Source organism: Anas platyrhynchos, chromosome 29 (genome assembly GCF_047663525.1).
Source record: "Anas platyrhynchos isolate ZD024472 breed Pekin duck chromosome 29, IASCAAS_PekinDuck_T2T, whole genome shotgun sequence".
NCBI classification, from domain to species: Eukaryota; Metazoa; Chordata; class Aves; order Anseriformes; family Anatidae; genus Anas; species Anas platyrhynchos.
Window position 1 is genome coordinate 1,937,223 of NC_092615.1, and position 26,950 is coordinate 1,964,172.

The 26,950-nt window shown below is 62.6% G+C and overlaps 1 protein-coding gene across 6 annotated transcripts; it reads right to left on the reverse strand.

The window, feature by feature from the left end:
- Nucleotides 1-960: 960 nt before the first annotated feature.
- Nucleotides 961-25,847, reverse strand: MAST3 (microtubule associated serine/threonine kinase 3). Of its 6 annotated transcripts, none has more exons than XM_027472356.3 (28): nt 25,744-25,847; nt 23,384-23,415; nt 13,922-14,010; nt 13,679-13,751; nt 13,509-13,529; nt 12,442-12,520; nt 11,781-11,938; nt 10,147-10,222; nt 9,597-9,806; nt 9,415-9,516; nt 8,881-9,013; nt 8,332-8,399; nt 8,080-8,165; nt 7,609-7,817; nt 7,142-7,280; nt 6,902-7,034; nt 6,636-6,801; nt 6,411-6,512; nt 6,056-6,178; nt 5,678-5,787; nt 5,404-5,558; nt 5,023-5,255; nt 4,690-4,890; nt 4,387-4,613; nt 4,168-4,290; nt 3,699-3,835; nt 3,310-3,491; nt 961-3,190 (listed from the first exon to the last, which is right to left on the reverse strand). In XM_027472356.3, the coding sequence occupies exons 1-28, from the start codon at nt 25,780-25,782 to the stop codon at nt 2,289-2,291; spliced, it is 4,308 nt and encodes a 1,435-aa protein (XP_027328157.3). In that variant the 5' UTR covers nt 25,783-25,847; the 3' UTR covers nt 961-2,288. The 6 variants fall into 6 exon arrangements, with proteins under 6 accessions (XP_027328157.3, XP_071885347.1, XP_071885351.1 ...); XM_072029246.1 differs by lacking the exons at nt 23,384-23,415; nt 25,744-25,847 and adding exons at nt 21,646-21,735; nt 22,392-22,525; XM_072029250.1 differs by lacking the exon at nt 13,509-13,529.
- Between the last annotated feature and the right edge of the window lie 1,103 nt (nt 25,848-26,950).

A 26,950-nucleotide genomic window follows, 5' to 3' on the forward strand; every position in this document is an offset into this window, starting at 1 on the left:
GCACGGGGGCTGCACCGGGCATTGGGCATTGCACCGGGCATTAAGAATTGCACCGGGCATTGCACCGGGCATTGCACGGGGGCTGCAACAGGCATTGAGCATTGCACCAGGCATTGCATCGGGCATTGCACAGGAGCTGCACCGGGCATTAAGCATTGCACCGGGCACTGCATGGGGGCTGCACCAGGCATTGCGTCGGGCACTGCATGGGGGCTGCAATGGCATTGAGCATTGCACCAGGCCTTGCAACGGGCCTTGCAATGGGCATTGCATGGGGGCTGCAATGAGGCATTGAGCATTGCACCAGGCAGTGCATGGGGGATGCACCGAGCATTAAGCATTGCACTAGGCATTGTACAGGGACTGCACCAGGCATTGCACTGGGCATTGCACGGGGGCTGCAACGGCATTGGGCATTGCACCGGGCATTGTGCATTGCACGGGGGCTGCACCAGGCATTGAGCATTGCACCAGGCACTGAACAGGGCATTGCACCAGGCATTGCACCGGGTATTGCACTGGGCACTGCACTGGGCATTGCACAGGGGCTGCACCGGGCGTTGAGCATTGCACCGGGCATTGCAATGAGCATTGGGCACTGCAGCAGGCAGTGCATGGGCATTACACGGGCACTGCAGCAGGCATTCATTTGCACCACGCACTGCAATGGGCTCTGCAATGGGCACTGAATTGCAACAAGCACTGCATGGGCACTGCAGTGGGCATTGCACGGGTGCTTCAACGGGCATTGAGCATTGCACCACGCACTGCAACAGGCACTGCAGTGGGCGTTGTATGGGCACTGCAACAGGGACTGCAACAGGGACTGCAAGGAGGCACTGCAATGTGCATTAAGCACTGCACCAGGCACTGCACGAGGATCCCCTCCAGAACCCACCCCCTGCCCTCATCCAGCCTCTTCCAGCCTTTCTGTTTCACAAGACCCCACGCCGCAGCACGTCCCAAGGAACAATTTTAATACAACATAAAACTTCCCGAAGGTAACAGCAAGACCGGTGCTCGGCACAGCCCAGGAAGACAAGGTCCCATCCGCTTTTATGACATTTTCCATAAAAAAAAAACACCCTTCGCACGCCGCAAGAGATGCGTCGCAAGAAAAAAGGGAGACAGAGGGGAGGAAACGCCGAGCCTTGTCCAGAGAGCCTCGCACGAACCACACGCACACGAAATAATCCAGTGAAATACGGAGCCAACGCTTCGGGGTGGGAGATGGCACCGAGGGGCCGGAGCGCGGCGGCGTGGCCCTGTGCATGCAGCAGCAAAGGTTAGAGCATAGAAAACGTTAGAAACAGGGGGGGGGGAAAGCACTGGGCTGGCCCTTGGTCCGTCGGGAAGAGAGCTGCGGGAGGAGAAATTTAGAAATTACAGGTAGAGCAGAGCTCGCTTGGGTTGCTTTTTTTTTGGAGAATTGAAATACTGTGGTGGCTTTTTTTTTTTGAAAAATGGAAATATTGGCTTTTCATGAAATGCATCAACCATACCGAGTGAATGCCCAAAGGTACATCATGGCAGAATAGGGAAAAATAATTAAAAAAAAAGACTAAAAACCCTGTTTTTTGCATCAAATTGCTGAATCCCAAGCAATGGTCGGGCCAGGTTTTTCCTCCCCAGCCCCGCTCCGCGTGGGAGATGATGGAGCAGGTCGGGAGAGCGGGTTGGGGCTTTCTCAAAAGGAATCTTAATAAAAAAAAATAAAACCCTTACATCTGCCACGTGTTTATAAAATGACCCCCACGGCCCTTGGCACGGGTTTTGGGGGATTTGGGGGATTTTCCTGCAGGAGCAGGGGGGCACCGGGGGGGGTTCATGGAGATGGAGGCGACCCTGAATGCACATCTGCCGAGGGGAGCCCTCGGCTTCATTGCTACTTGGAAAACCTGCCCTGTGGCTGAATTTTGGGGGCTTTTCCAGCTGAAGGTGACCAAACAGGGAAATTCTTTTGGTTAGAAAACGTCGTTGTCATCGGGACGGGGGCCGGGAAACACACGGGAAAGGCTGGGACAGCTTGGACCCTGCAACGCCTCTGGTTTAGCTTATAAAAGTAATAAATTAGTTCCGAGTTTTTGCATCGAGTCCTTTCTATTCACAAAGTTTCGGGCCCTGCTGCCGGGGAAATGCCACCGCCGCGCCGAGAGCCCCCGCGGCAGAAATCTGGGCGTCTCTGCAGTTAGTACAAAAGGCAAAGCTCCGGAGCTCGGCACGGTCTGGAGATAAAAACGTTTCATCCCACGGCGCAGCAGCAGCACGGGACCCAAATCGGGGAGGTTTTAGGGGATGCCCCGTGCCGGTAGCCCCGAGGGGGCCCCATCCCCACAGGTCCGGTGATGCCGGTGGCCGTCCCGCCGCGGCAAGGCGATGCCGGGGGTGCTGTCGGTGCTGAAGAGGTGGAGGGGGTAGGAGGCCTGGCATTCCCAGCCGGCCACCCCCGGCTCCTGCTCGTCGCTCTCCGAGCCCTGCACCGCGATCTGCGGCACCCGGCTGGCTTTGGGCTCCGTGGACCCCGTGCCCGCGCCCTGCCCGGCGTCGTTTTTGGCCCCGTCCTCGCCTCCCGGCTCGTCGAAGCTCACTTCTTGCACGGCTTCTTGCTTCTTGAAGGAGTCGCGGCGCTCGGAGAGGTTCAGGCGCCGCATCACCACCATCTCCTGCTCCGCCGGCCGCGAAACCGCTCCGTAGCCGTGCTCGATGGGGTACAGCGGGACGGGCGCTTCGCCCTCCCCAAAAACTTCCCCGGCTCCATCCCGCAGAGGCATCTCCAGCCCCAGTTTGCGGCCGCCCCCGGTCTTCTTCTCGGCCAGGTACGTTGCCATCTTCTCCGCTGACTGCACGCGCTTGAGCAGGGGGGAGCGGGGGCACTCGGCGCTGCGTGGCCGAGCCCCTTGCCGCACGATGGTGGGGGGGGACAAAGTCTTGCCTTGGAAGGGGTGGGAGGGTTTGGGGTGAGCGGGGAGCGGGGACGGGGACCTCTGGGGGGACGTCGGGCGCTGGGCGCAGGCGGGGGTGCAGGCGAGGGGCGAGGGGGGGATGCTGCTGGTGGATTTGCGGCGTCCCACCTTGTAGCGCTGCCCGCTCAGCTTGGGAGCCAGCCCGTGCAGGGTGCTGGGGCGCACGTGGCCGGCGGGTGACGTGGGGGTGCTGGAGGAGGGAGAGGTGCTCTGCGGGGACACAGCATCTGCCGCGGGGAGAGAGAGAGGGAGAGAAGTCACCAACCACCGGGGATGCCACTGTCCCCGTCCCCTCCCTGGGGGAAAAAAGAGGATCCCAACCCCACACACGCGGTGGTCTTGGTACCTGGGGGCAGATCCGGAGCGGGGCTGCGGCACGGTGTCGTGGGACCCGGGGACAGGCTGTGTGTGGGGGACTCTGGGAGGCTCTCGCTGGAGGACAGCGAGTGGTGGAGGCCGGAGGAGAAGCTGCGGCTGGTGTGCAGCACCGTCGACTGCTTGGAGATCTTCTTGAAAAGGGATTTCCTCCTTGGAAGGAAGCGCACGGGGAGGTCGGTCACAAACGAGGGGGGAAGAAGGAGGCACCCTTGGGGCCTTGGAGGCGCTGCTGCCAGCTCTCTTTAAAGCCAGCAGACCTAAAAGGTGGGGTTGTGCTCCTCCACCTGCACCTCGTGTTCCAGCTCCAGGACACCGGGACCGAACGGGCCATTTTATCCCCCCCCGGTTTATTCTCACCTGTCCTGGCTGTCCCTTTTCCTGCTCTTCTTGCTCCTTCGGGCCATCCGTGTCTTGGAGCTGTTTTTCCGGGCAGGGCCAATTTTGATGGAGGTGTTCTCCAGGGCAGTGGTCCGCAGGGCTACTTTATTGCCACTCTGCGGGTAGGAAAGGGGTCATTGCAGCATGCTGGCCCCAAGCACCAGGGTTTAACCCCAAAGAGCTGTCTGCAGGGCAGCCACGAGCCCCACATCTCACAAACATCACCCCCAACTCCCCCAGAAGCTAAACCCTGCGCTCTGCTGCGTTTCACATCCATTTGCTGGGTGGCAGCTCCGTGGTGTCAGCGGCTCCGCTGCAGCACCGTCAGATTTTGGCATTCCCACGCTCCCGAGGGTCAGGGATAATTTGCTGCTCGGGCCTGACGTGCCGGTTGGGGCAGCTGCATGCAGGTCCCGAGCAAGCCGGGCGAGCAGAGCGAGGCGCCTACCTTCAGCAGCAGCTCCACGACGTCCCGGTGCACCAAGCCCAGCACCGACTCCCCGTTGACGTGCGTGATGAGGTCTCCAGCTCTCAGCCCCGCTTCCTGCGCAGGGCTCCCTTCTTCCACGCTCTGCAACAAGAGAGACAGGCTTTTGCTCGGACAAAACCCACGCCTCCCACCACCTGTGGCATCCCAACGGTGTCACCGGTCTCCGGGGCCACCTACCCAGACCATGTGGTGCACGGCGTAGACGTCGCTGTCCCCCATGTAGACCCGGATGGCTCGCAGCGTGAAGCCGTACTTCTTGCCCGAGCTGTGGATGATGATGGGGGGCCGCAGGCTGGTGATGGCCAGGGAAGAATCCCGGCTCGGGGACGAGTCTCGGGAAGAGGGGTTGGACGAGAGCGAGTGGGGGGAGATGGGGCTCATGAGGGCACCGCTGCTGAAGTCATCTGCAAGGACAAGAAGGAGGCTCGTGCCCGGGAAGCCACGCGGCGGCCGCGGCGGCTGCAGAAGCCAACGACGAACCTGACGTGATGATGAGGGACAGGGCTGAGACGGAGGCGGATTTGGGCACTCGGCTGCCAGGAGAAGTTCTCGGTTTCTCCGTCCCGTCCTTCTGGCTGCTCAGCCGGCGGCTGCTGCCCGGCTCCAAGCCCCTGGGAGCTGAATTTTTGGTGCCGGTGCTGTTGCTCCGCAGGCGGATGCGGTTCAGGCTGACGAGATCAGCTGAAAGGGAGGAGGAAGGAGGTGGTAAAATGGCTGTGGAGGGTCCTTTTGGACCCTCCACGGGGTTCAGGAGAGCGTGGAGAAGCCACACAACACCATTAGGGACCCTGTCTGCCCCAAAAACCCACGCACCAGATAACGCCGAAGTCTTCACCGCCGTGCTGGACCCAGCGTCGGGATCTCCCAGCACAAATTTGGGTCGCTCTGGCTTGGCCGGTGCCACGCAAGGGCTTTCGTCTTCCGAGGAGAAGGCAAATTTGGGCATGGTGTCCAGGCTGTAGGTGCTGGTCAGGGCGGCAGGGCTGCGGCTGCGCTCGTGCTGGGAGGTGTAGGGCGTGGAGCTGCAGGACGTCCAGGAGCGCAGTCTGCAGGGAGGGAGCCAGAGGGCGCAGAGCACCCATAAATGAGTGAGGAAAGGTCCTGGGTCTCTGCAGCACCCCAGGACAGGTCCCACTGACAGCATCCGATGGGAACACCTCGTGCTCACATCAAAGTCCCCGTCCCAGCACTCACCGGGGCTCTGCGCCCGACAGCCGGCTCCTGTCCTCGTCTCCTGAGTGCCGGTCCCAGCGCTCCCCCCTGTCCTCCTTGTCCTCGCTGTGGCTCCGATCAGAGGACGAGAGGCTGAGGTTGGAGTGCGTGGCCAGGTACTCGGAGCTGCTGTACACCTGGGGAACAGGCGAGAGGTTGGAATTGAGTGGTTATGCTGCTGGGGGGGGTCCTGTTTGTGGGGTGAGCGCCCAGGCATCACCCCGCTGGGGTTTTAGAGGACGGATCAATCAAGCACCTTGCTAAAGCGATGGGAGCAGGAGGAGAACTGGCCGATCTCCACTGAGGATTCCTCGTCATTGGTTTCTTCGTCCTCCGAATCCAAGTGGCGGTACCTCTCGGAGCGAGCTGAAAGCAAGAGCACCAGTGGTGAGGGCTGACGTCCTGCCACGAGGGAACAGGAGGTGTCAGGAACCCCGGGAACGTTTTGGGATGAGAAAGCAACGCTTTTGTTAAGGCCGAGCAGTCCGGAAACAGATTTACATCTGTTTTTTGCGGCTTAGCTCAAGGTGTAAAATGACAGGGTTCACCCAGGAGATTTTCATCTCCTGCTGCAGCATCGGCCCTGCAGTGGGGCCAAAGGACCGCGGGGGCAAGGGGCTGGAGGTGGCCTCACTGTCGAAGTAGCTGGTGTCGTCCTCGGACTCCAGCTGGGGGATGAACTCTGCCTTCTGCCGCAGGAGCCCGTTCCAGTCCAGGTGGAGGAAGAAGGCGTGGTGCTTCACCTCGTGCGCACCCCCTGGCAAGCAGAGAAACCCCCGTAAGGAGAGCACATCCCGAAATGTCCCCAGCCCCAACAGCACCATCTCCTCTCCCCCAGGATGGATCTGTGCCTTGCACCGTGTCCTTAACACAGCAGGACACGCTTTATCACACAAGAAAATGGCTTGATACGATTGCTACAGGTGCCTGGTGAAGCCCCAAGTGCTGCTGAGCCCGGAGCTGCCTCGAGCCCATCCCAGCACACGTACCGGTGCCCAAGCGCTCGAGCGGGCACTGCCTCAGCAGCCGGGTGATCAGGTCCTGAGCATCAGCAGGAAGAGCCTCGTCCCCCTCCGGCCACATGATTTCATCTGCAACAAAAGGGGAGGTGAGCACGGAGCCCCTCGGCTGCAGGGAGCAGCGGCTGGGGGCGAGGGGCTGGGTAGGAAGAGCGAAAGGAGCAGCAAAACGTGCCGGCGGCTGCGGGCACTCACCGCTGATCACCTGCCCGAAGAGCTCCTCGGGGGTGTCCCCGAAAAAGGGGACGCAGCCCACCAGGAACTCGTAGAGGATGATGCCCATGGCCCACCAGTCGACGGGCTTCCCGTAGCCCTGGATGAGGATGACTTCTGGCGCGATGTACTCGGGCGTGCCGCACACCTGCATTAGAACCAGCGCTGGGTGCTGCTGACACCTCCCCAACAACCTCTGCACCGGGCCCCGAGCCTATTTCGGGTGCCAACGAGGGCCACCCTCGTACCTGCTTGTCCATGAACTCCCGAGTGTCCTTCTCCATGTGCCCTTCGTAGAGGTTGGTGGTCATGTTCATCAAGCCAATCTTGGAGAGGCCAAAGTCCGTCAGCTTGATGTGGCCCATGGAGGTGATGAGCAGGCTGGAAGAGAAGGAGCCGCCTCGTTGTCTTCCTCTCCTGGCCTGGAGCAGCCCCTCTCCCTCTCAACCCAGCCCCTGCCCCTTTGTGGGACCAACCCCTGTCCTCACTTGTCGGGTTTGAGGTCGCGGTGCACGATGCCGTAGTTGTGGAGGTACTCCAGCGCCAGGACGGTCTCAGCAAAGTACATCTTCGCCATGTCCACGGGCAGCGGGCCCATGTTCTTCAGCAGCGTGGCACAATCCCCCCCTGCGGGAACAACACAGCCGCTCCTGAGCACTTGGAAAAGACGGAGGGGTCTCCGGGAAGAGTTTGGAAGGCTCCCAGTGAGACCCTCCCGTCCCTTCTCGGAGCTGCAGCTCTGCCTGAGCATGGGGCAGAAATGTTCTCCTAGGTGAGGCAGCCACCACCTTCATCAGGGTGGGACTGGGGGTGACAGCAGGGCTTCCCTCTGCTCCCCAAAGCGAAGCAAAGCAGGAGCCATCAGAATGGCATCCTTAATACTTGGACACCCGGGCATCGGGGTCTCCCCAATTGTCCCCCCTCCTCGCTGCACCACCCCAAGCGCCCTGCTCACCTTCCACGTACTCCATCACCATGCAGAGGTGTCGCTTCGTCTCGAAGGAGCAGAACATGCTGACCACGAAGGGGTTCTCGGCGAAGGTGAGGATGTCCCTCTCCACGAAGACCTGCTGGATCTGGTTGCGCAGGATGAGGTTCTGCTTGTTGATCTTCTTCAAGGCGAAACGCTGCCGCGTCTCCCTGTGCCTCACCAGGTACACGGCCCTAGGAGAGAGCCACCAGACCTCAGAACACGTTCTCCAACCTCCAGCACCGATCCCACGGCACACGGGGCTTGGACAGGCAGGGCAAGCAGCAGCCACGGTCAGAAACATGCAAATTCAGCGCACGTGGGCTTGGAGGTGTCTGCAGGTGGAAGCAAGGGTTGGAAACTACGAGCACGCTGCCAGGAGGGCTGTTTGCTGCAGGGCAGGGAAGGATGCTCCAAGCGTGTGCCACCAGTGCCTGCCCAGCCCTCCCAGCTCACCCGTAGGCCCCGTTGCTGATCAGCTTGATGGTCTCGAAGTCACCCTCGCAGGGTTTCCTCCGAGGAGCAGTGACCGAAGGCTGGCTCTGGAAAGAGGCAGAGGGGCTTTAGCGTGCCCGTGGTGCTCCGTGTGCCCCCCGTGCTGCTGGCAGGCAGGAATTCGCACGGAGCTGTGGTGTGGAGGGCAGCAGGATGGTGCTGGGGGCACCGGGTGGGACACGCGTGGGGACATGCAGGTGGGACCCTGCTCACCTCGCAGGTGTCATCATTCTCTGGCGTGATGGTGTTCCCGCTGTCGAAGTGGTCCAGCTGCACCATTTCTGCAGAAGACAGTGACGGTATTCACCTTCTTCATGCTCAACCTCACTTTATCCCCAAAGAATCCCCCAGCTATCACCTTCCCTCCTGTCTCAGAGATCCTGCGGGGGGTTAGCAACATGCTTTGTTCAAGCCATTGTCTGGAGAAATTCAGGTCGGGGCATTAGGAGGTTAAACCGGAGGTCAAACATTTACATAATTCTCTTTTTCCCATAGTCATTCCCGTGTTTTTCAAGGATTATGGTTCCCCCCCCCCCTTCCCAAAGCCTTGGCTTCCTATGGATTAAGTGTTCTTGAGATTAATCTGCTTTGCTGAACATGTTGGGAGCAATAATGAGATGCTGGGCTGGCCTGGAGGCTTGGCTGCCGTCCTGGACCTGCAGCCCAGCCGGCTCCAGCCACTGCCTGCACCTCCCGGTGCCCAGGACGGGGAGCAGGAGGGCCACACGGCCCCCCGCAGACCTCACCCCAGCTCTTCCTTACCCTCCAGCGGGTCCTTGACGAGCCCCAGCTGGCTGATGATGTAGCGGGGAATGTCGGTTTTTATTCCCTGGCCGACTTTGGCGTGTCCCTCTGCGGCTTCCAGGAGGTGATAGAACTCCTCGGGGTCAAACTCCTAGACAGGGAAAAACCCAGTGTGGGCAGGGAGTGAGGCTTTGCCAAGTCCGACCTTCCCTCTGAGCTCCACAGTGAGCAGGGCACAGGCTCTGGATGCTTGCTGGGGACAGCTGAGCGCTCTGCTCCTGGCTCTAGCATCATTCCTCCAAGCACAGAGGGATTTTAAAACCCCTGCAGCCCATGGCCTGGCTTGGGAGGAGAAACGGCCTCTCCCCTCCACGAAACGGCTCTGACCCTGAGAATGGGCTCAGCTCATCTCGGCAGCCCAGGCTGCGTGTGAGCAGCGATTCCCCCGGGGGACCCAGCAGGGTGGAGAGAAGAGGCTCTTCCTAGCGGGACTCCTCCTCCGTGGAACTGCCCGTGGAAGACAAACACCCACGGGGAGCTGCAGCTTCTTACCAGGCACTCCAGGAGGCGCGCAGGACGGGAGATGATTATCAGCAGCTTCCTCACCAGCTGGTCGATGAACTTCACTTCCTCGCTCTCCGAACGCTCCTGAGCCTGCCGGAAAAGGGGACGGAAGCCTGGAGTCACCGACGGCCTCGGGAGACGGCGCCGGGCAGGGAATTGCCCCCACTCACGTCTCTCAGCATCTTCTCGAGCTTCTCCTGCAGCTCCATGAAGTAGCGGGAGGTGATGAGAGCCCCCTGGGACTTGGCCAGGCAGTCGCGGGCCAGCTCGATGATCTGGTGGTGGATGAAGCCCAGGACCCCGTCCGCCAGCGGCAGGGTGCTGCTTGGAGAGAAGTTCCTGATGGTGTCCTGCAGCCGCTCCTCCATCTGGGCCGTGGCCTGCGAGGCAGAAGGGATGGTGACACCCGCGAACTCGTGTCCCCATGCCACCTCCCGGCCTCGTGCTGCCACCCCCCCACAGCTCCAACCTCTGGTCCCACCTGGGACCAGCCTGCAGAAGCCCCACCAGGGTCTCTGGAGACGGCTGCCTGCACGTGTGACGACGCAGAGCCGCGTGTCCCTGCCTCCCTGGCTCCTTCCCACGTCCCCAGTGTCCCCCAGCACCCCCACATCCACTCATGCATTTCACGTTCCAGCACCCTGATTTTTCTGGAGGAGCTGTCAGGATGCTGTGGGGCACTGATGCCATCGTCCCCCTTCCCCCCCAGGCCAGGGTTACCTTGGGGAACCGCTCCTTGTAGACATGGTTCATCATCACCACCTCATTATCAAACGTTCCGCTCGTCCGTCCAGGGCTGCGGGGTGGGAAAGCAGCTGCGTTACAAGACCGAGGCATTTACAAGTATGCAAATAGCTACTGCCCCCCGGAGAGCTGCTGCAATTTGTTCTCTCCTCCTTGTCCCTGGTGTCACAAGCCATTAGAGCCCGTCCAAGCGGAGCGCTCAGCCTTGGGCCAGGAGCTCCAGCACCATCAGGATCACCTGCACCGGTTGGGATGTCCCTGGGGCCCCCATCACCGCACGCCTACAGCCACCAGCAGCTCTCCCCTTCCCCAGTTTCAGCGTTTCCATCCTGAGCAGGGGGTTCCAGCCCCACGCACGTCCTGACAGAGCCTGGTCAGGCCCTGGGAGCGCCGACCTCCTGCAGACTCAGCTCTCCAAACCCAAGTCACCAGAAAAGCCACAGGCATTTTGAAGCCGGGCCACCGGAGCTGCATTAATCACTTGGCTCCAACCAGCCGGCTCATCCTCGGCTTCCTCTCGTGCCATCGTTTCTGCTTCAGCCCCTGCCGTGATGCCAGTGGCAGAGACAGCAACGACAAAGCTGCTGGAAGGATGCCGAGACTGCAGCCGGGTACCCGCAGCCATCCCGGATCCCGGAGGTTGGTGCTGCAGTTGCCCTTTTTGCAGTTCACAAGCCACAGCAGAGAAATCCCAACCCATCCCCACCTTCCCCGCAGCAGGCACGGGGACCTGCAGGAGAAAGCTTTCTTTTCCCTCACCCGACATTGCTCCTCGTGCCACCAGCACCAGGGCCGTAATCTCATTATGCAAAGCAAGCGGCAGGAGCAGGCAGCCACTCATTAAGCACTGTGTAATAAATGCCATAACGAACCCCCGACTGGCTCGCTCAGGAGCTGAGCCCCAGCTCAGCGCAGAGCCTCTGCTCGTGCTTCGCAGTGCTGATCGCAAAACTGGCGTTTCCTCAGCGGAAGGGTCGCCACCTGCCAAACCTGCCAGCTAATTAATCTGCTTTTAATGAAATTGCAGCCGAAAGCAGCAGCAAGTCGCCTTCCCAGCCCTCGGAGCAATTTGCGGAGCCCCGGGAGAGCCGCACCTCTGCCTGCTGGGGAGGTGCGGATGTGCCTGCGGTGCTTGGCTTTTGTTAAAGGAGGCGACGCTTCCAAAGCTGAGCACGCAAACGGGCTGCTTAATCCCCTAACGGCAGCTCAGGCTGCTGGCCCTGCGGCCGTGACATCTGATAAAGTGCCCTCGGAGCAGATGCCACCACTTGGGCTCCTGCTCTGGGGTCCCCAGGTCTGCCAAAACCCCGTGGATCACGCGGCAGGAGGCTGTGAAAGGGCAATTTGGGAACAAATGCTGCTTTCCCCAGCCTCAAACCAAGTAATCTCATTTTTAAGTGTCACCCTGACAGCCAAGGGACTGCTGGAAAGCAGAGCCTAGCTGCAAAAGCACGGAGTTTTACCACTTCTTTACAAGGGGAAAAAACATATCGGGGCCAACCCCATGGCTAAGCAGGACCAGGATGTCCCAGGAAGAGCTCAGGAAAGGGCAGAAGTGGCCAGAAGCGGGTCCCTGAGCATCGTCACACCAGCACAGGCGGTTTCTGTACCTCAGGCTCCTGGATCGTGGGCGCAGGCAGGGCGAGTGCCGCCCGTCCTCGTCCGTGACACTCTCCGTGCTGCGGAAATGCTTGGAAAGGAAATGCAGCTCGTCGGGGGTGGGCTGGTACGGCAGCTGGTGCAGCCGCTCCTGGGAGGACGAGGACGACTGCAAGGAAGGACAGACACGGTCAAGAAGGTCAGGAGACGGGTCGGTGCCTGGCAAGCAGCAAACCCGCCGGGAAAATACGCCTCGAGCCTCTTAGTAGACTGGAAAAACTGATGAGCATTGCTCCATGTGCACCTCCTGCGCTCACTGCGTGCAACACGGGTGGCAGGAGCTGGCTGGGACTTTGTGCACTGCCTGCACCCACCCCAAAATTCAACCTCTGGTTCTGTCCAGGGCCTGATCCCATCCACCTGGGGCATCCCCAGCAGCTCCTGTCCTGCTCTTTCTCAGCACGGACGTGTCCCGTGCGTATTTCAACGAGATGCAGCAAAGCTTTAACATGCAGGAGGAGCTGCTGCCATTAGCGGGGCTCTGCAGCTTTCCTAAAATTAGGAACACACGACGCAGCTGCTGCACGTGATGCTGCAGGGCTCGGGATTCACCCAAAGCTCCCAAAGCACTTTGCTTCTTCTCGCCTCCTGCCCCGAGAGAGCCAACCTTACCGAGACGGTGGAGCTGGGGGTGTTGGTCCCATAGCCAGACGAGGGCAGCGAAGCCAGCGACCACCTTCTGCCATCAGCCCTGCAAGAGCAACGCACGCCTGTCACACGCTGGAGAAAACACGTGAAGGCACGTGCAGAAATAACATCGGAATGAAAAGGATGGGAAAGAGGACTGCTGTTTGCTCCTGTGAGAAAGCCCTGAAGCCTCTTGCCAGAACGGGATGAAAATGGGGGAAATAGTGGTGGTTTTGCACGGTTCATGACCCTGGGTGAGGTGAGCTATTCCCTCTGTGATGGGGATGCTGCTGGGGTGGGGAACCCGAAGCGATGGCAGCCACAGCCCCACAACAGCCTGCCCTGCTCAGCCACGCGCTGCACTCGAGCGGCTCCGTTTCCAAAGGGGAAAAAGTAAAAAGTGAGAATCTGATTTTTAACTGGAGCAAAATCCTAGCTCCTGGGACTTCGTTCTGGGAGAAATCAGGATTCCTAAGAACCCGTGCAGGGCGCACACGGACAGCAGAGCCTCGTTATAAACAGGAAGGCAAACGCTTGCACGTAGGCGAATGCTTCCTCTTGGACACGTTTCCAACGGAGCGGGTCAGGATGAGGCCCTTCACCTCCCGGCGCCATTTCCCATGCGTGCAGGACAGGGCCACGATGCAGGGGCTGAGGACGGAGCTGGCAATGCGCTGGCCCCTACGCCACGGGGATGTCCGCAAAGCCCTTTTGGCTTTTTCCTCCAGTACGAGCGTGAAAACTAAACACAAGCCTCCAGCTTTTTTCCATGCGCCAATCCAGGGGTTAACGTCATCCGTCTGTCCCCGTGCGTGAACTCGAGCACGAGGAACAGAGCGGGACAGAATTTGGGGCTGGGGGACAGCGTGATGGGAACGGGGATGTTTCTCTTCCCGCAGCAATCCCTGCAGCCCTTCTGCAGCTGGGGATCTTCCCGCTAGGGATGCATGGCACGGACAGAAGGAAGGGGAGCGGGGACGTGCCCAGGTGGAGCGGATGCTGCCACCGAAGCAGCTCCCCTCCACAAAACCCTTCTCCCAGCCAGTACTTGCCTGTCGGTCCGAGGAGCATGGCTGGAAGGCGATGGAAAGCACCGGTCGCAGCAGCAGGGCAAAAAACAAAACCAAAACAAAAATCGGGAGGAATAAAAAAAATCATTAAGACCAACGGAACAGCCCCAATTTGTGGATGGTGGTGGTGATTAGGGCGATGAGGCGCTCACCTGCGGGCGAAGGGGAAGTTGACGGAGGTGCTGGTGGAGAAGTTACGTGGGCTGTCCAAGGGGCTGCTCCCGGCTGCAGGGGAAAAGGAGAATTAATCACAGCATTCCCTACACCGTCCCTCTGCTCCCTCCTGGAAAAGCCACCAAGCACCCAGGCAGCACCTGCAGGGCCCTAGCTGCCCCCCCCCAGGATATCGGGGTAATTTGGGGCGATGCCCAGCCCAGCCTCAGCACTCCCCTTACCCGTCGGCACCGAGAGCGGCGAGAGAGGACGCGAGAGGGTCGGAGAGGGCGTCCCCACCACCAAGCTCTTCCTGTTGCTGCTTCGGCAACTGGGGAAGGAAAAAGAAAAGGGGATTCATTTGGGAAAGCAAAGCACAGGCAGGGCTGGTAGGGCTTGGACACGTGCGGGTTGCTTGCAGGCAGTGCCCTGCAGCCTCAGCTCCAGCTCGCTCGGGTGGCAGCGAGGGGACACGGCTGCTGTCACCGCATCGATCACGGATTTGTGCCCCTGGGAAGATCATGTCCCCAGAGAAATGCTGCTGGAGAAGGGCTGGCAGGGTTAGTTTGGAAGCCAAACCGTCTCATCAAAGCCCCACTTCTGGTTTTGGCCTGCCGGGAGGGAAGATGCATGCGGGCTGTTGGGCAAGAATAGAAAAAGGGATCTAAAAGGAGGAAGCGACAGAAATGCCAAGTTGCTTCAGGCCACCGCCAGCCCCGCTGCGCAGCGTGGAAAATGCCCCCGGTTCCTACATCCCTCGTGTCCCCTGTGCCCAGGGGGAGGACAGCCAGGTCCTAAACCCCCAGCCCCACGGAGAAACCCCGCTGCCTTCGCCAGGCTGGCAGCATCCCCGTCCCCTCTGCTCTGCCCGTCGGTGCTGCACGCGCAGGGCTCAGCTGTGCTCCTCCAAACCAGCTCCAGGAGGAAGCCACGTGTGTGACGGCACAGGACAGAAAGCAGCACCGTGCACGGGTCCATGCTCATGGTTTTATCACCCCGTCCCGGTGCTGCTCGGGGTCTGCACGCCAGCACCCACAAAGAAACAAGAGAAAGAGCACGTCTGCAAGCACGAGGTTTCCGTGTCATCACCGACATTCGCGCCCTCCACACGCACAAGACTTCAGTGCTCCTTGCAGGAATTTCGTTTTTGCTTCCTTTCGCTGCAAGCCTCGAGCTCGGGGCTTCCCCTGCCAGCGGGGACCTGCTGCTTTGCTGCCCACCTGCCCACGAGGCTGCTGCAGCCCGCACACAGCCCACGGGAACCTGCTTTTAAAATACCCCCCGGCCCCACCGAAGCTTTCACCCTGCTGGGAGGGAATATCCCCAGAGCAGAGCGGAGGCTGGGGGCAGCTCGTGTACGCACGACAGAAGCCGTGTGGGTTTTTTAAAGCCAGGCCAAGGACAAATCCCCATGAAAATGTCAGAGAGCCGCGTTCTGACCAAGTAGGTCAGGCTGCGGTTCCTGCAGCCGCACTTCCTCCGGCTGCACGTGCTGCACGGCGCCGCCGAGCTGCCTGGCCACGCTGACAGCACCCGCTAAGGGCTGGGGTTTAACAGCCAGGCACAGGAGCACAGCCCCGGGACAAAGAGATGCTCCCCGGGTCCCAAAGGCACGAGCAGCACAGGCAGCACGAGGTGGTTCCCAGCAGGGAAGGGCTGATTTAACCCAGAATTATCCAGCGTGCTTTTTTTGCCTCCTCCTCTCAAAAAAAAACCAGGGTCCACGTCTCTTTTGCTCGAGGTCCAGGGTGCGGGGAGCACCCCAAAGACCCTCCTGGCCCCTCTGTTTGCTTTTACAGCTCGCATCCAGGACCCAGCTGAAGCTGCAGCACCGCCGGCTGCGCGCACCCTCCCCAGCACCCATGGGTGCAGCAACAAAACCGCAGCACCCAGCTGTGCCGGGCCGGGCGCACGAGGCACCACGAGCCAACTTTGCTCCGCTGCCAAGCCGACCCCGGCAGATATTTATCAGGCAGAACTGCAAGATTTGGTGCAGCTCCCCTCTTTTGCCCTGCCAAGGTGCGGATCTGCTCATCCTCCTCTCGCAGGAGGGGACCCTGAGGGGACGAGGGGCGGTGGGGACAGCGCAGTGCTGGTGCCGTTCCCGGCAGCGCCGCAGCCCCGCGCGGGAGGTTTCATTTTGGAAGTGAAAACAAAAATCTTCGGCTAAGCAAGTTCCAGTAATCTTGACACAGGCAGAGGCTGCTGTTTCCTGTTTCCGCGCGCTCCACCCTCGCTGCTGCAACCATCTTGCTCTGCTTTAACCCTGCTCTGCCTGATGCATCAGCTCCGGCTGCTGCCCATCCTCTGCAGCACGTAAACCTCGGGCTAAAAACCCAAGCTCCCGAAGGCAGGAGCCGGGGCTGAGGTCCAGCTCGTGCTGCCGGCGGTGCCCCCGGTGCTTAACTGCAAGCTTGGTGCATTTTTACCAAACATGGAGTGGAAAATCGCCGTCAGCACCCCCGGAGCCGCTCGGACGCGGGGACACGCTGCCTGCGCACGGCATCTCCGAGGCTGTCACCATCCAGTGTTTGTTTTGTTTTGTTTTTTTTCAAAGGATGCGGGAAGCGTGGGACAGCGGCCGTGACCCCGGAGCGAAATAACGCCTCACCCAGCCCTGAGCGTGATGTCCCGGCACTCGGGGTGATGCTAACCCCAATCATAAAATGTCCCGAGCTGGAAGGGGAAATGCTGGCCGTGGGCAAGCAACGGGGCCGTGGGCATCCTGCTCCTGTCCTGCGGGATCGAGTGACGTGTTTTGGAGAAGGATCAGAGAGTCGGTGACTAAACCCTTCCAGGGCAGTAGGGCAACGCGTGTCGGATGCCAGCCAGCGCTCGTCACTGCCCGTGGGGTGAATAATAGGGCCGAGCTGCCCAGAGGGACCCCGCTGTTAGGGCTGGAAAAGCCCAAACCTGGGTGAATAAATAAATAAAACCTGGGTAAATCCCTCATTTATCCTGCCCAGCGTTTCTGGCTCCCTACCCCGTGGGCTTTACACGGGACAAAGCCCCTGCCGGTGGCACGGGCACTCGGTTCCAGCGCAGCACGAGGCAAGGGTCGGGCTGATAAGGGCACGGGCGCCGTCTCAAAGTACAAAACCACCAGCTCAGCTCCCAGGATTAGGAACGCTCCCGGCCTTCACGTGGCCGTGGAGAAAAAGTCCTCCGAGCCCCACCAACAAACGCACGGCGCTCGTGTGCCTGCCGACACGGGGACGTGCCATGAAGCAATGGCACGAAGTGCCATGAAGCTGGGCCATTTTTGCTGGAAAAATTCCTTTCCAGTGGGATATTTTGCTGTTAATGTTGATCCAAGCTGCTGCACCCAAATTTCCGTGCCAGTGCCCAGGGCGATTTCTTCTCCGCGATGTTTGAGACCTCCTGAGATGGGGGCTGCGATGGGGGATGCTGTGGACGGGGTCGCAGTGGTGAAACGCCCCGCACTGCCCGGCACAGGCTGCGCCTCCAGCACCTCCTCAACACCACCACGAGATCCAAACCTCCCGAAGAGAAAACAGCTCAAAAAGAAAGGAGATGGGGACAAAGCTCTGCAGGACTCCCCGCTCCCTAAGGAAACGGCGCTGCCACGTTGAGCCAAGCGCCATGTGAGCAGCAACGCAGGAGCCGAGTGGCTCCGCGCCGTGCCGGCCGTTTCACCTCCCCACCACGGGAAATTCGGATCCCTCAGACCCTACAAGGCTCTAAACCACCCCAAACACCACCACGCGTGTCCTGCGTGCTGTGAAATAAGCCAGCCCCCGCTCCTGCTGCGGATTTTAGGAGGAACAATGAAGGAAGAGCAAACCCTGTGCACCTTTGGAGCACCACCTCGGATGCGCCCTGCAATTACGCCTCCCCACCAGGCTCCCCCCACGGCGAAGGTGCTCGGGCAGCACCCACGTGTAGGGACAGCCGGGATGCCACCGTCACCACCCCTCATCCCCCAACAGACCCCAAACCCGTGCACGAGGCAGCTCCTGGCTGCGATTCCCCCCCCAGGAGCGACGCAGGCGCCGTCAGCCCCGCGCCGAGCGGCTTCGTTCGCTAAGCAACCGCGGCGCTTTGTTCGTGCCAGTCCTACGAGCAACAGCGGGGGGGGGACCTCGCCCCCAACCCAACGCCCCCCCCCCACTCAGCCCCCGCACCCGATTTGCATCGGTTTTATATAAAAATGTGGGGTTCTCATGGGGGTTCTCGCCTGGTTCAGTCCCGTACCCCGAATCTGGAATCTGGGGGTCCCCAGCATCGGGCGTCGCACCTCGGAAGGGGGGGACATCATCGCCTCCCCCCACTGCCAGACCCTAAATGCCGCCCCCTCTATGGCACAGGGTTCCCAACCAATGCACCCCCCCCCCAAAATCTTACCCCACTGGCAGGCACCCCCGCCGTGCAGCTCTCCCTAATAATGCACCCCCAAAGGGTGCCCCTAGGGGACAGCCCCCCCCACACCACGCGCCCCCAGGTGCAACCCCTGCTGCAACCCCCCCCCCAAATCGTGCACCCCAAGATTACAGCCCCAGTGCAACCCCCCCCAAACCACGCATCAATTCACCCCCCAAAAACTGTGCACCCCCAATGCACCCCCCCAAACCACGCACCCTCCAAACAATGCAACTCCAGATTACACCCCCAGAGCCCCCCCCAAACCATGCAAGCCCCCCCAAACCACGCACCCCCAATACAGACCCCCCCAAACCACACATCTCCAACGTACCCACACAAACCATGCACCCCCAGAGGTCCCCCTCAAACCAAGCACCCCCAAAACCCCCCCACCAAACCACCCACCTCCAATACAGCCCCCCCAAAACCCTGCACCCCCAACCCCCCCCAAAACCAAGCACCCCCATATTGCACCACCAGGGCCCCCCCCAAACCATGCAACCCCCCAAACCACATGCCCCCAGAGCCCCCCCCCCCAAACCACACATCTCCAATACGGCCCCCCCAAACCATGCACCCCCAGATTACACCCCCAGAGCCCCCCCAAACCACACAACCCCTTAAACCATGCACCCCCAGAGCCCCCCCAAACCAAGCACCCCCACATTACACCCCCAGAGCCCCCACCACACCCAACCCACGCACCCCCAGAGGCCCCCCCCAAACCAAGCACCCCCACATTACACCCCCAGAGCCCCCCCAAAAAACACACACCCCCAGAGTCCCCCCCCAAACCACATACCCCCAGATCACACCCCCAGACCCCCCCAAACCATGCAACCCCCCAAACCACGTGCCCCCAAAGGCCCCCCCAAATCGAGCACCCCCCCATTACACCCCCAGAGCCCCCCCCAAAACCCACGCACCCCCAGAGCCCCCCCAAACCGAGCACCCCCAGATTACACCCCCAGAGCCCCCCCCCCCAAACCGAGCACCCCCAAACCTCCCCCCCAACCCCCGATCCCCCCCCCCCCCCGGGCGCAGGCCCCGCACCTCTTGGAGCGCTGCAGCAGGGCCCCGGCCGCCCGCTGCCCCCGGTAACCGGCGGGAGCGGCCCCCCAGCAGCTGGGGTCCGACATCGCGGCCCGGAGGGGCCGGAACGGGGCCGGAACGGGGCCGAACGGGGCCGGGCCCGGCGCCAGCACCGGGGCCGGGCCTGGGCCTCCCGCCGCCGCCTCCCCGCCGCGCCCGGCCCCTCCCGCCCGGCGGCACCGGGGTTGCCATGGAGACGGGCCCCCCCCCCCCCCCCCGCCGCCATTACCGGCACCCAACGGGGGGAGCGGTTGCCGTGGAAACGGGAGGAGCCCCCCCAAAAAATTGGGGGGATTGGGGATAACGGGGGAGTGAGGGAGGCCCCCCCCCCCCCGCAGGGAGATGGGGTGCTGGTAGCTGGGGGGGGGGCAGGTGGGGCAGCACCCCAAAATGGGGTCGGGGGTGCTATAGAGATAAGGCAGCACCCCAAAATGGGGTTGGGGTTACCATGGAGATGGGGCTGTACCCCAAAATGGGGTCGGGGTTCCACAGAGGTGGGGCAGCACCACAAAATGGGGTCAGGGTCAGTGTAGAGGTGGGGCTGTTCCCCAAAATGGGGTAGGGGGTTACTATAGAGACAGGACATCACCCCAAAATGGGGTTGGGGTTGGTGTAGAGGTGGGGCTGTACCCCAAATGGGGTCGTGGGTTACTAGGGAGCTGGCTCCGCACCCCAAAATGGGGTCAGGGTTGGTATAGAGGTGGGGCTGCACCACAAAATGGGGTTGGGGGTACCAAGCAGGTGGGACAGCACCCCAAAATGGGGTCATGGGTTACTATAGAGACAGGACATCACCCCAAAATGGGGTTGGGGTTACTATGGAGATGGGGCTGCACCCCAAAATGGGGTTGGAGTTCCACAGAGGTGGGGCAGCACCCCAAAATGGGGTTGGTGTCGGTGTAGAGGTTGGGCTGTACCCCAAAATGGGGTCGTGGGTTACTATGGAGACAGGACATCACCCCAAAATGGGGTCAGGGTTACTAGGGAGATGGGGCTGTACCCCAAAATGGGGTCAGGGTTGGTGTAGAGGTGGGGCTGTGCCCCAAAATGGGGTTGTGGGTTACTAGGGAGATGAGCCTGCACCCCAAAATGGGGTTGGGGTTACCATCGATGTGGGGCAGGTCCCCAAAGTGGGGTCAGGGTTACCATGGAGGTGGGACATCACCCTAAAATGGGGTCAGGGTTACTATAGAGACAGGACATCACCCCAAAATGGGGTCAGGGTTGGTGCAGAGGTGGGTCTGCACCCCAAAATGGGGTCAGGGTTACCATGGAGGTGGGACATCACCCTAAAATGGGGTTCGGTTATTATAGAGACAGGACAGCACCCCAAAATGGAGGCTTGGGGTTAGCATAGAAAAGGGGCATCACCTCCAAAATGAGTCAGGGTTACTATAGAGACAGGGAATCACCCCAAAATGGGGTCAGGGCTACTACGGTGATGGAGCATCACCGCAAATGGGGTCAGGGTTACCATGGAGATGGGGCAGCACCCCAAAATGGGGTCAGGGTTACTATAGAGACAGGGAATCACCCCAAAATGGGGTCAGGGTTACTATAGAGACAGGATATCACCCCAAAATGGGGTCAGGGTTACCATGGCAATGCAACCACCGCTGCTCATGCATGACCCCCCCCAAACAGGGGCTAGAGGCCCCAAAACCTGCCCCCAGCTCCCCACCACGGACACCCCCGGGGGGCTCCCCTTAGTGCCTCCCCCTGCACCGGGTGCTTTGCCCCATGGGGCCGCGAGGCTGGGGGGTTCCCATATGGCATCCCCCCCCTCCCCCAAACTTCCTCCCGTGCTGAGCCGGGGACACCCCGCACAGAGACCCAGTGACACAAATCCCGGTGCCCGGCCTCGTTTTTTCGGCTCCCTGAGTGGGTCAGGTGCTGGCACATCACAAGCTCAAACCCCACACGGGACAGCATCACCAAACCGGGCTGAAAATCCCCCAAATCCCCACCCTGACGGGGCTGGGATGCCACCAGAGGGATGTCCTTGTCCCCAGACTGTCCCCCACTGCCCGCATCCCAAAAAAGCAGCCTGGCCCCAGCACCCACCCTCCCCGCAGCCTCCCCTCTTGCACCCCGGCCCCAAATGTCCCCATAACCCCAAGCATCCCACAAAGAGGTGACACGGCTGGAAAATAGGGCACCGGGGGTTTCCCACGTGGGAGGAAGGCGCCGTCCCCAATGCCAACCGGGGCATCCCCCTGGTCCCATTTTGAGGTGATCCCCCCCAAAAAAGAGGATGCTCAGAGGCCAACCTGAAGCCACCTCAATGGCAATCCTATGGGGTACCCCAAAACGGAGCCACCCAGAGCAGACACCAGCTCACTTTTTGGGGTGACAGACCCCATCCCTCCTCCTTTCCGCCCACCCCGGGGTGTCCCTGGTGGGGGGAACCCACCTCATCGCCCCGTCCCCTTTCCGTGCAGGGTCCCTCTTGGTGTGGGGTGGGGTTTGGGATTTGGGGGAGGGGGCTTACCTCCAGGGGTGCAGGGTTAGTAACGGGCTGCAGGGGCTGCAGGGGCTGCAGGGGCTCAGCAGCGTCGGGCTCTGGCTGCTCGGGGACAGGCTGCAAGGCAAGGGCATGAACGGGACCCGGTGCCACGGGGACCCCCCCCGGGGGTGACACCAGGGGGGGGAAAAGGGCTGGGGACAGAGGGATGAGGGATGGGGACGGGAGAGGGGAGAGCTGCAGGGGGGCAGCGGGGATATGGGGGGCCAGGGATGGTTTGGGGAGGGGGGCACAGAGGGGAATGGGGGCTGCGGGGGGGAGATGGGGTCCTCACTGGGCAGCGGGGGTATGGGGTGGAGGGGGGAGGGGATGTGGGGGTCAGGGGTGAGGGGGTGCAGGGATGAGGGGATGATTGGGATTAGGGGATGTAGGGATGTGGGGGTGAGGGGATGCCCGGGATGAGGGGATGATAAGGATTAGGGGATGCTTGGGATGAGGGGATGATTGGGATTAGGGGATACCCAGGATTAGGGGATGCTCAGGATGTGGGGATATCCCATTTGGGATGAGGGCATGCTTGGGATTAGGGGATGATTGGGATGAGAGGATATTTGGGATGAGGGGATGCTCAGGATGTGGGGATATCCTATTTGGGATGAGGGGATGCTCAGGATTAAGGGATGCTCAGGATTAGGGGATGCTCGGGATGCGGGGATGCCGCCGCCGCCGGCATCCCAAGCCCGGTACCGGTGCCACCGGCAGCCCCGACTCACTCCAAGGTCAGCGAGGGGATTTTCAGCCGGTCCCGCCGCGACTTCATGCCGCCCCTCACCGCCCCGCTCCGCTCCCCGCGCCGCCGCCGCCGCCGCCGCACCGGCAGCCCCCGCGCTGGGCGGCTCCCGCGGGCGGGCGGCGGCGGCGGCGGCCCCAACCGGGAGCCGGGCTCGGCCCGCCGGGCCCGGACCCGCCCCTGCGGCACGGTTCGGGTCGGAACGGGTTGGTTGGCTCGGGTCGGAACGGCTCGGAACGGTACGGGAAGGTACGGGAAGGTACGGCACGGTACAGCCCGGTACGGCCCGGTACAGCCCGGTACGGCCCGGTACGGCTCGGTACAGCCCGGTACGGCCCGGTACGGCTCGGTACAGCCCGGTACGGCACGGCTCGGCACGGCTCAGCAGCCCCCCAGCTCCCAGCACACCCCTCCCAGCCCAGTCCAGAGGCTGCTCCGTTCTGGGATGCGCCCCGGCACTGCCGATGCCCGCACATCACAGCCCCAGTACGGCCCCAGTACGGCCCCAGTACGGCCCCAGTGTCCTCCCCAGCACACCATTGGCACGGCCCCTGCACGCCCCATATCCCCCAGTAAAGCTGGCACAGCACCAGTACACCCCTCTGTTCCTTCCACAAGACCCCAAAGCGCCCTAAAACGCCCCAAAACAGCCCCAACAAACCCCAACGCAGCCTCAGCGCAGCCTCACAACTGCCTCCTGCTGCACACCAGTCCACCCCAGTGCACCCCAGTACAGCTCAGAACACCCCAGCGCACCCCAACATGGCACAGTCCACCCCAGTATGCCCCAGTACACCCCAGTAAACACACGCATTTTGGGACCCTCCAGTATCAGGAACACGGTGATGCCACCCTGGGTTTGGGCACCCCGCGCTGGCATCCAATGCCCATCCCCAGTGACCCCGGGGGCCGGTGACGTGTCCCCAAGCCCGTCCCCCCCCAGTGACACCCCTGTCCCCTGCCCACTGGACTTACGCTCTCCCTCGGCGCGGCAGGCTCAGCTCCTTCTGCAACGAGAGAAGCAAAGAGCGGGGTCAGGGTGGCTGCGGGGACCTGGGGGGTGAGCACGGGGGGACAGCTCCTTCCCAAATCCCCAGGGCTGGTGGCACCGAGGCCAAATCTGGGCACACGGGCACGAGGACAGCAGAGCAGGAGCAGCGCCGAGCCACCAGGCTGCAGCGTGACCCCGGGGGGTGGCCGTGCCCCGTCCCCATCCCCGTCCCCCGCTCCCCAGGCATGGGGAGCAGCCGGTGCCCCCCCATGTTTATTTTTCCAGCCACCAGGAATATTTCTCGCACGAGCTGTTTGCCTGCGGCTGCTGCAACGGGGGCGAAGGGCAGCGGTGCAGCAGGAGCACTGCCTGCTCCGTCCCCCTGGCATTTTGGGGTCCGTCGGGGACCCCCCACTTTGGCACGGCGTGAGCGTGCCAGCACACACAGCCCCGTGCCGGGCTAATGCCCACCGCTGGCCTCATCCTGCACCCACCGCCCCCCTGCCCCTAAGCAGCTTAAACACATTCCCGACGTGGCAGCACCCACGGGTGGGGGCTGAGCGCGCGCCGCTGCGGGGGCGAGCGGTGTCCCCCACGCAGCCGGGGTGCCCGCGCGCCCGTCCCGCTGCCCACGGCCCCCGTGGAAATCCCGGGGCTGGGGCGTGCGGTGATGCAGCAGCATCGCCCTGGCAACGGGTGATATCACGGCCCCGTGCGTGGGGATGCGGGATTTGGGGCCCACGGGTGCTGGTGGGGGGAGTGGGTGCCCCTCCCGGGGGGGTGTGGGTGCCAGCAGCACTGGGTGACCCCAGACTCGGGCTGGGGAAGGGGTTGTGGGGTCCCCATGTGGAGCAGGAGCCCCCCAGCACCCTGCTGTGCCCCCCACCCAGGCCCATGCTGCCACCCGAGCAGAAGTAGGGTCACCCTCGGGGTTTATTGCAGGCAGGACAGCAGGACAAAGGACAGACCCCCCCCCAGGTCCCCAGAATTAACCCCCACCCACGGCACACCCTCCCCACCCCATTTGCAGCTGTGTGGGTGCAGAGCGGGCCCACAGCACCCAGCACCCATCGCTGCTGGGGGCTCTCCAGCCCTGCTGCACCCCCGGGGACAGCCACAGCACCCTGCAAAGGCCCCAGGGACCCTTGTGGGGTGGCACCATGGGGCCAGCACCCTCAGGGTGCCCAGAGAACCAAACCCACAGGGTGCTGCCCCCATCCACAGGTCTGGGTGGGGGCCAGGATTAAGCTGCTCCCTGCAAGGACGGCATCAGGGATGGCACCGGGGGGGGGGGCACTTTGCTGCCCAGCACTTTGGGGTGACCCTTCCCACCCCTCCTGCTCCCCCCAGGGACCGCAGGGGCACCCAAGCGCGATGCCCGTGCCGAGAGCCCGGAGCCCCGTGGTGGTGCTGTGGGGGCCGCAGCCCCCGCGCACGGTTTTTGCCCGGTGCTGCTGAGCGTGCAGCGGAGCACGGGCGCCCCGGGGAGCTGCCAGCTCGAATGAAGGCAGCGCCGTGCCATCCTCCAGCCGCCCCGACAGCTCGGTTTGGGCCTGCGGGGTGGCCGCGGCTCCTTTTTGCAGATGGGGACGGAGGCGTGAGGTCACCCGGAAAATCGGTGCCGAGCCCCCGGGTTCAACGCTCAGCCCCCCCCCCCCCCAGTCCCTGCTGTGGTTGTCTCCCCTCTGAGAACGGCAGCGGGTGCCCAGGGTCCCTGTGGGAGGGGGCGCAGGGATGGGCAGGGAGAGGGGGGGCCCTTTGGGGTGCTCAGTGGGAGCCCCCAGTGCAGCCCCCCAGGGATACGGCCCTGGTCCCATCGGGCACGCTGCTCACCTGCAGCACCCACTTCTTGCACACTCACAGCACCCACTTGCACAGGCACAGCACCCGCTTCTCGCACACCCAGCACCCACCTCTCACCCGCAGCACCCACCCCGTGCCCACACAGCACCCACTTCTTGCACACGCATGGCACCCACCTGCACACACCCAGCACCCGCTTCTTGCACACCCAGCACCCACCCCGTGCCCACACGGCACCCACTTGCACGCCCAGCACCCACTTCTTGCACACCCAGCACCCACCTCTCACCCACCCAGCACCCACCCCGTGCCCACCCAGCACCCACCTCCTGCACACACGCACACACCCAGCACCCCCCTCTCACCCGCAGCACCCCCTTTCCCTCCCACCCACGCCCCCAGCACCCACCTCCCACCCCCAGCACCCACCCCAGCACCCCCTCCACCCTCACAGCACCCCCGCAGCCCCTCTCCGCTCCCCGCCACCTCCCCGCTCCCTCCCCCGCCGCTCCCGGTGCCCGGTGCCCTCCCCGCGGCTCACCTGGAGGCCCCGGCGCCGCAGGATGCTGGGCTCGTCCATGCCCGCCGCCGCCTCCCGTTGCGCCCGCTCCGCCCGGTGCGCCCGGGCCGCCCCCCCCCGCCGCCTCCCGGTGCGCCCGGTGCGCCGCCCAGCGGCACGGGGCTGGCACGGCACGGCACGGCACGGCACGGCACGGGGGTGGCACAGCCCTCCTGGCTCGGTACAGCCCGGCACGGCATGGCACGGGGTGATGTGGCTCAGCCCGGCACTGCGCGCCGCGGGGTGACCCAGCCTGGCACGGCACGGTTTGGCACGGCACAGCCCTGCGGGGCTGCGGCACGGCTTGGCCCAGCCTGGCACGGCACGGCGTGGTGCTGTTGTGTGTGTTGGGACATGGCACGGCACGGCACGGCATGGCACTGCATGGTATGGCACAGCCTGCCGTGGCTTGGCACAGTCTGGCACAGCCTGGCACGGTATGGCACGGTATGGCACAGCACGGCACAGCATGGCACAGCCTGGCACAGCACAGAACGGCCTGGCACAGCACAGAATGGCATGGCACAGCATGGCACAGCTTGGCACAGCACAGAATGGCATGGCACAGCATGGCACAGCTTGGCACAGCTTGGCACAGCCTGGCACAGCCTGGCACAGCATGGCACAGCCTTGCACATCATGCAACACCACGGCACAGCCTAGCACAGCATGGCACAGCATGGCACGGCTTGCTTTGGCACGGCACGGCTCGGTGCATCCCTCCAAGAAGGCCAAGGCTGCAGTGCGTGCCCGCCGCAGCAGGACAACGCGTCCCAGCCCACCCAGCACAGCGACGCTCCCGTCACCGCCGCCCTCTGTCCCCGAGCGAGGCGCACAAGGGGACGCTTTCTGCGGGGACAAGGGGGCTCTGTGCAGGGCCCGCGGTGCCACCCGGCCCCGCCGCCCCGGGGTCATGCGGCCGCGCTGCCAGCGCCCCGCTGACGCCGTGCCCTCGTGCCTCACTGGGGCTTTGTTTTGGCCGCGGGGGACAATTTGTGCTGGGGACCAAGGGGCTGAGTCCCACGGGACACGCGGCCATCCTGCCACCGAGCCCTGCGTGCTGCAAACACCCAGAGCCGGCCTCGGAGCTCCGGGTGCAGCCAAACACAGGCAGCGGAGTCAAAAACACAACTGGGGTTTGGGGGAAAAAAAAAAAAGAACCAACAAAAAGACACCAAACCAGCTCTTT

Excerpts from the sequence above, each read along its gene's own strand:
- MAST3 (XM_072029246.1), bottom strand. The coding sequence starts at position 22,438 with ATGAAGTCGCGGCGGGACCGGCTGAAAATCCCCTCGCTGACCTTGGA. Across the intron at positions 21,736-22,391 it reads ATCCCCTCGCTGACCTTGGA|CCTGTCCCCGAGCAGCCAGA; the intron begins GTGAGTCGGGGC and ends CTTGCCTTGCAG. Across the intron at positions 5,559-5,677 it reads GCTCCCATCGCTTTAGCAAG|GTGTACAGCAGCTCCGAGTA; the intron begins GTGCTTGATTGA and ends CCTGTTCCCCAG.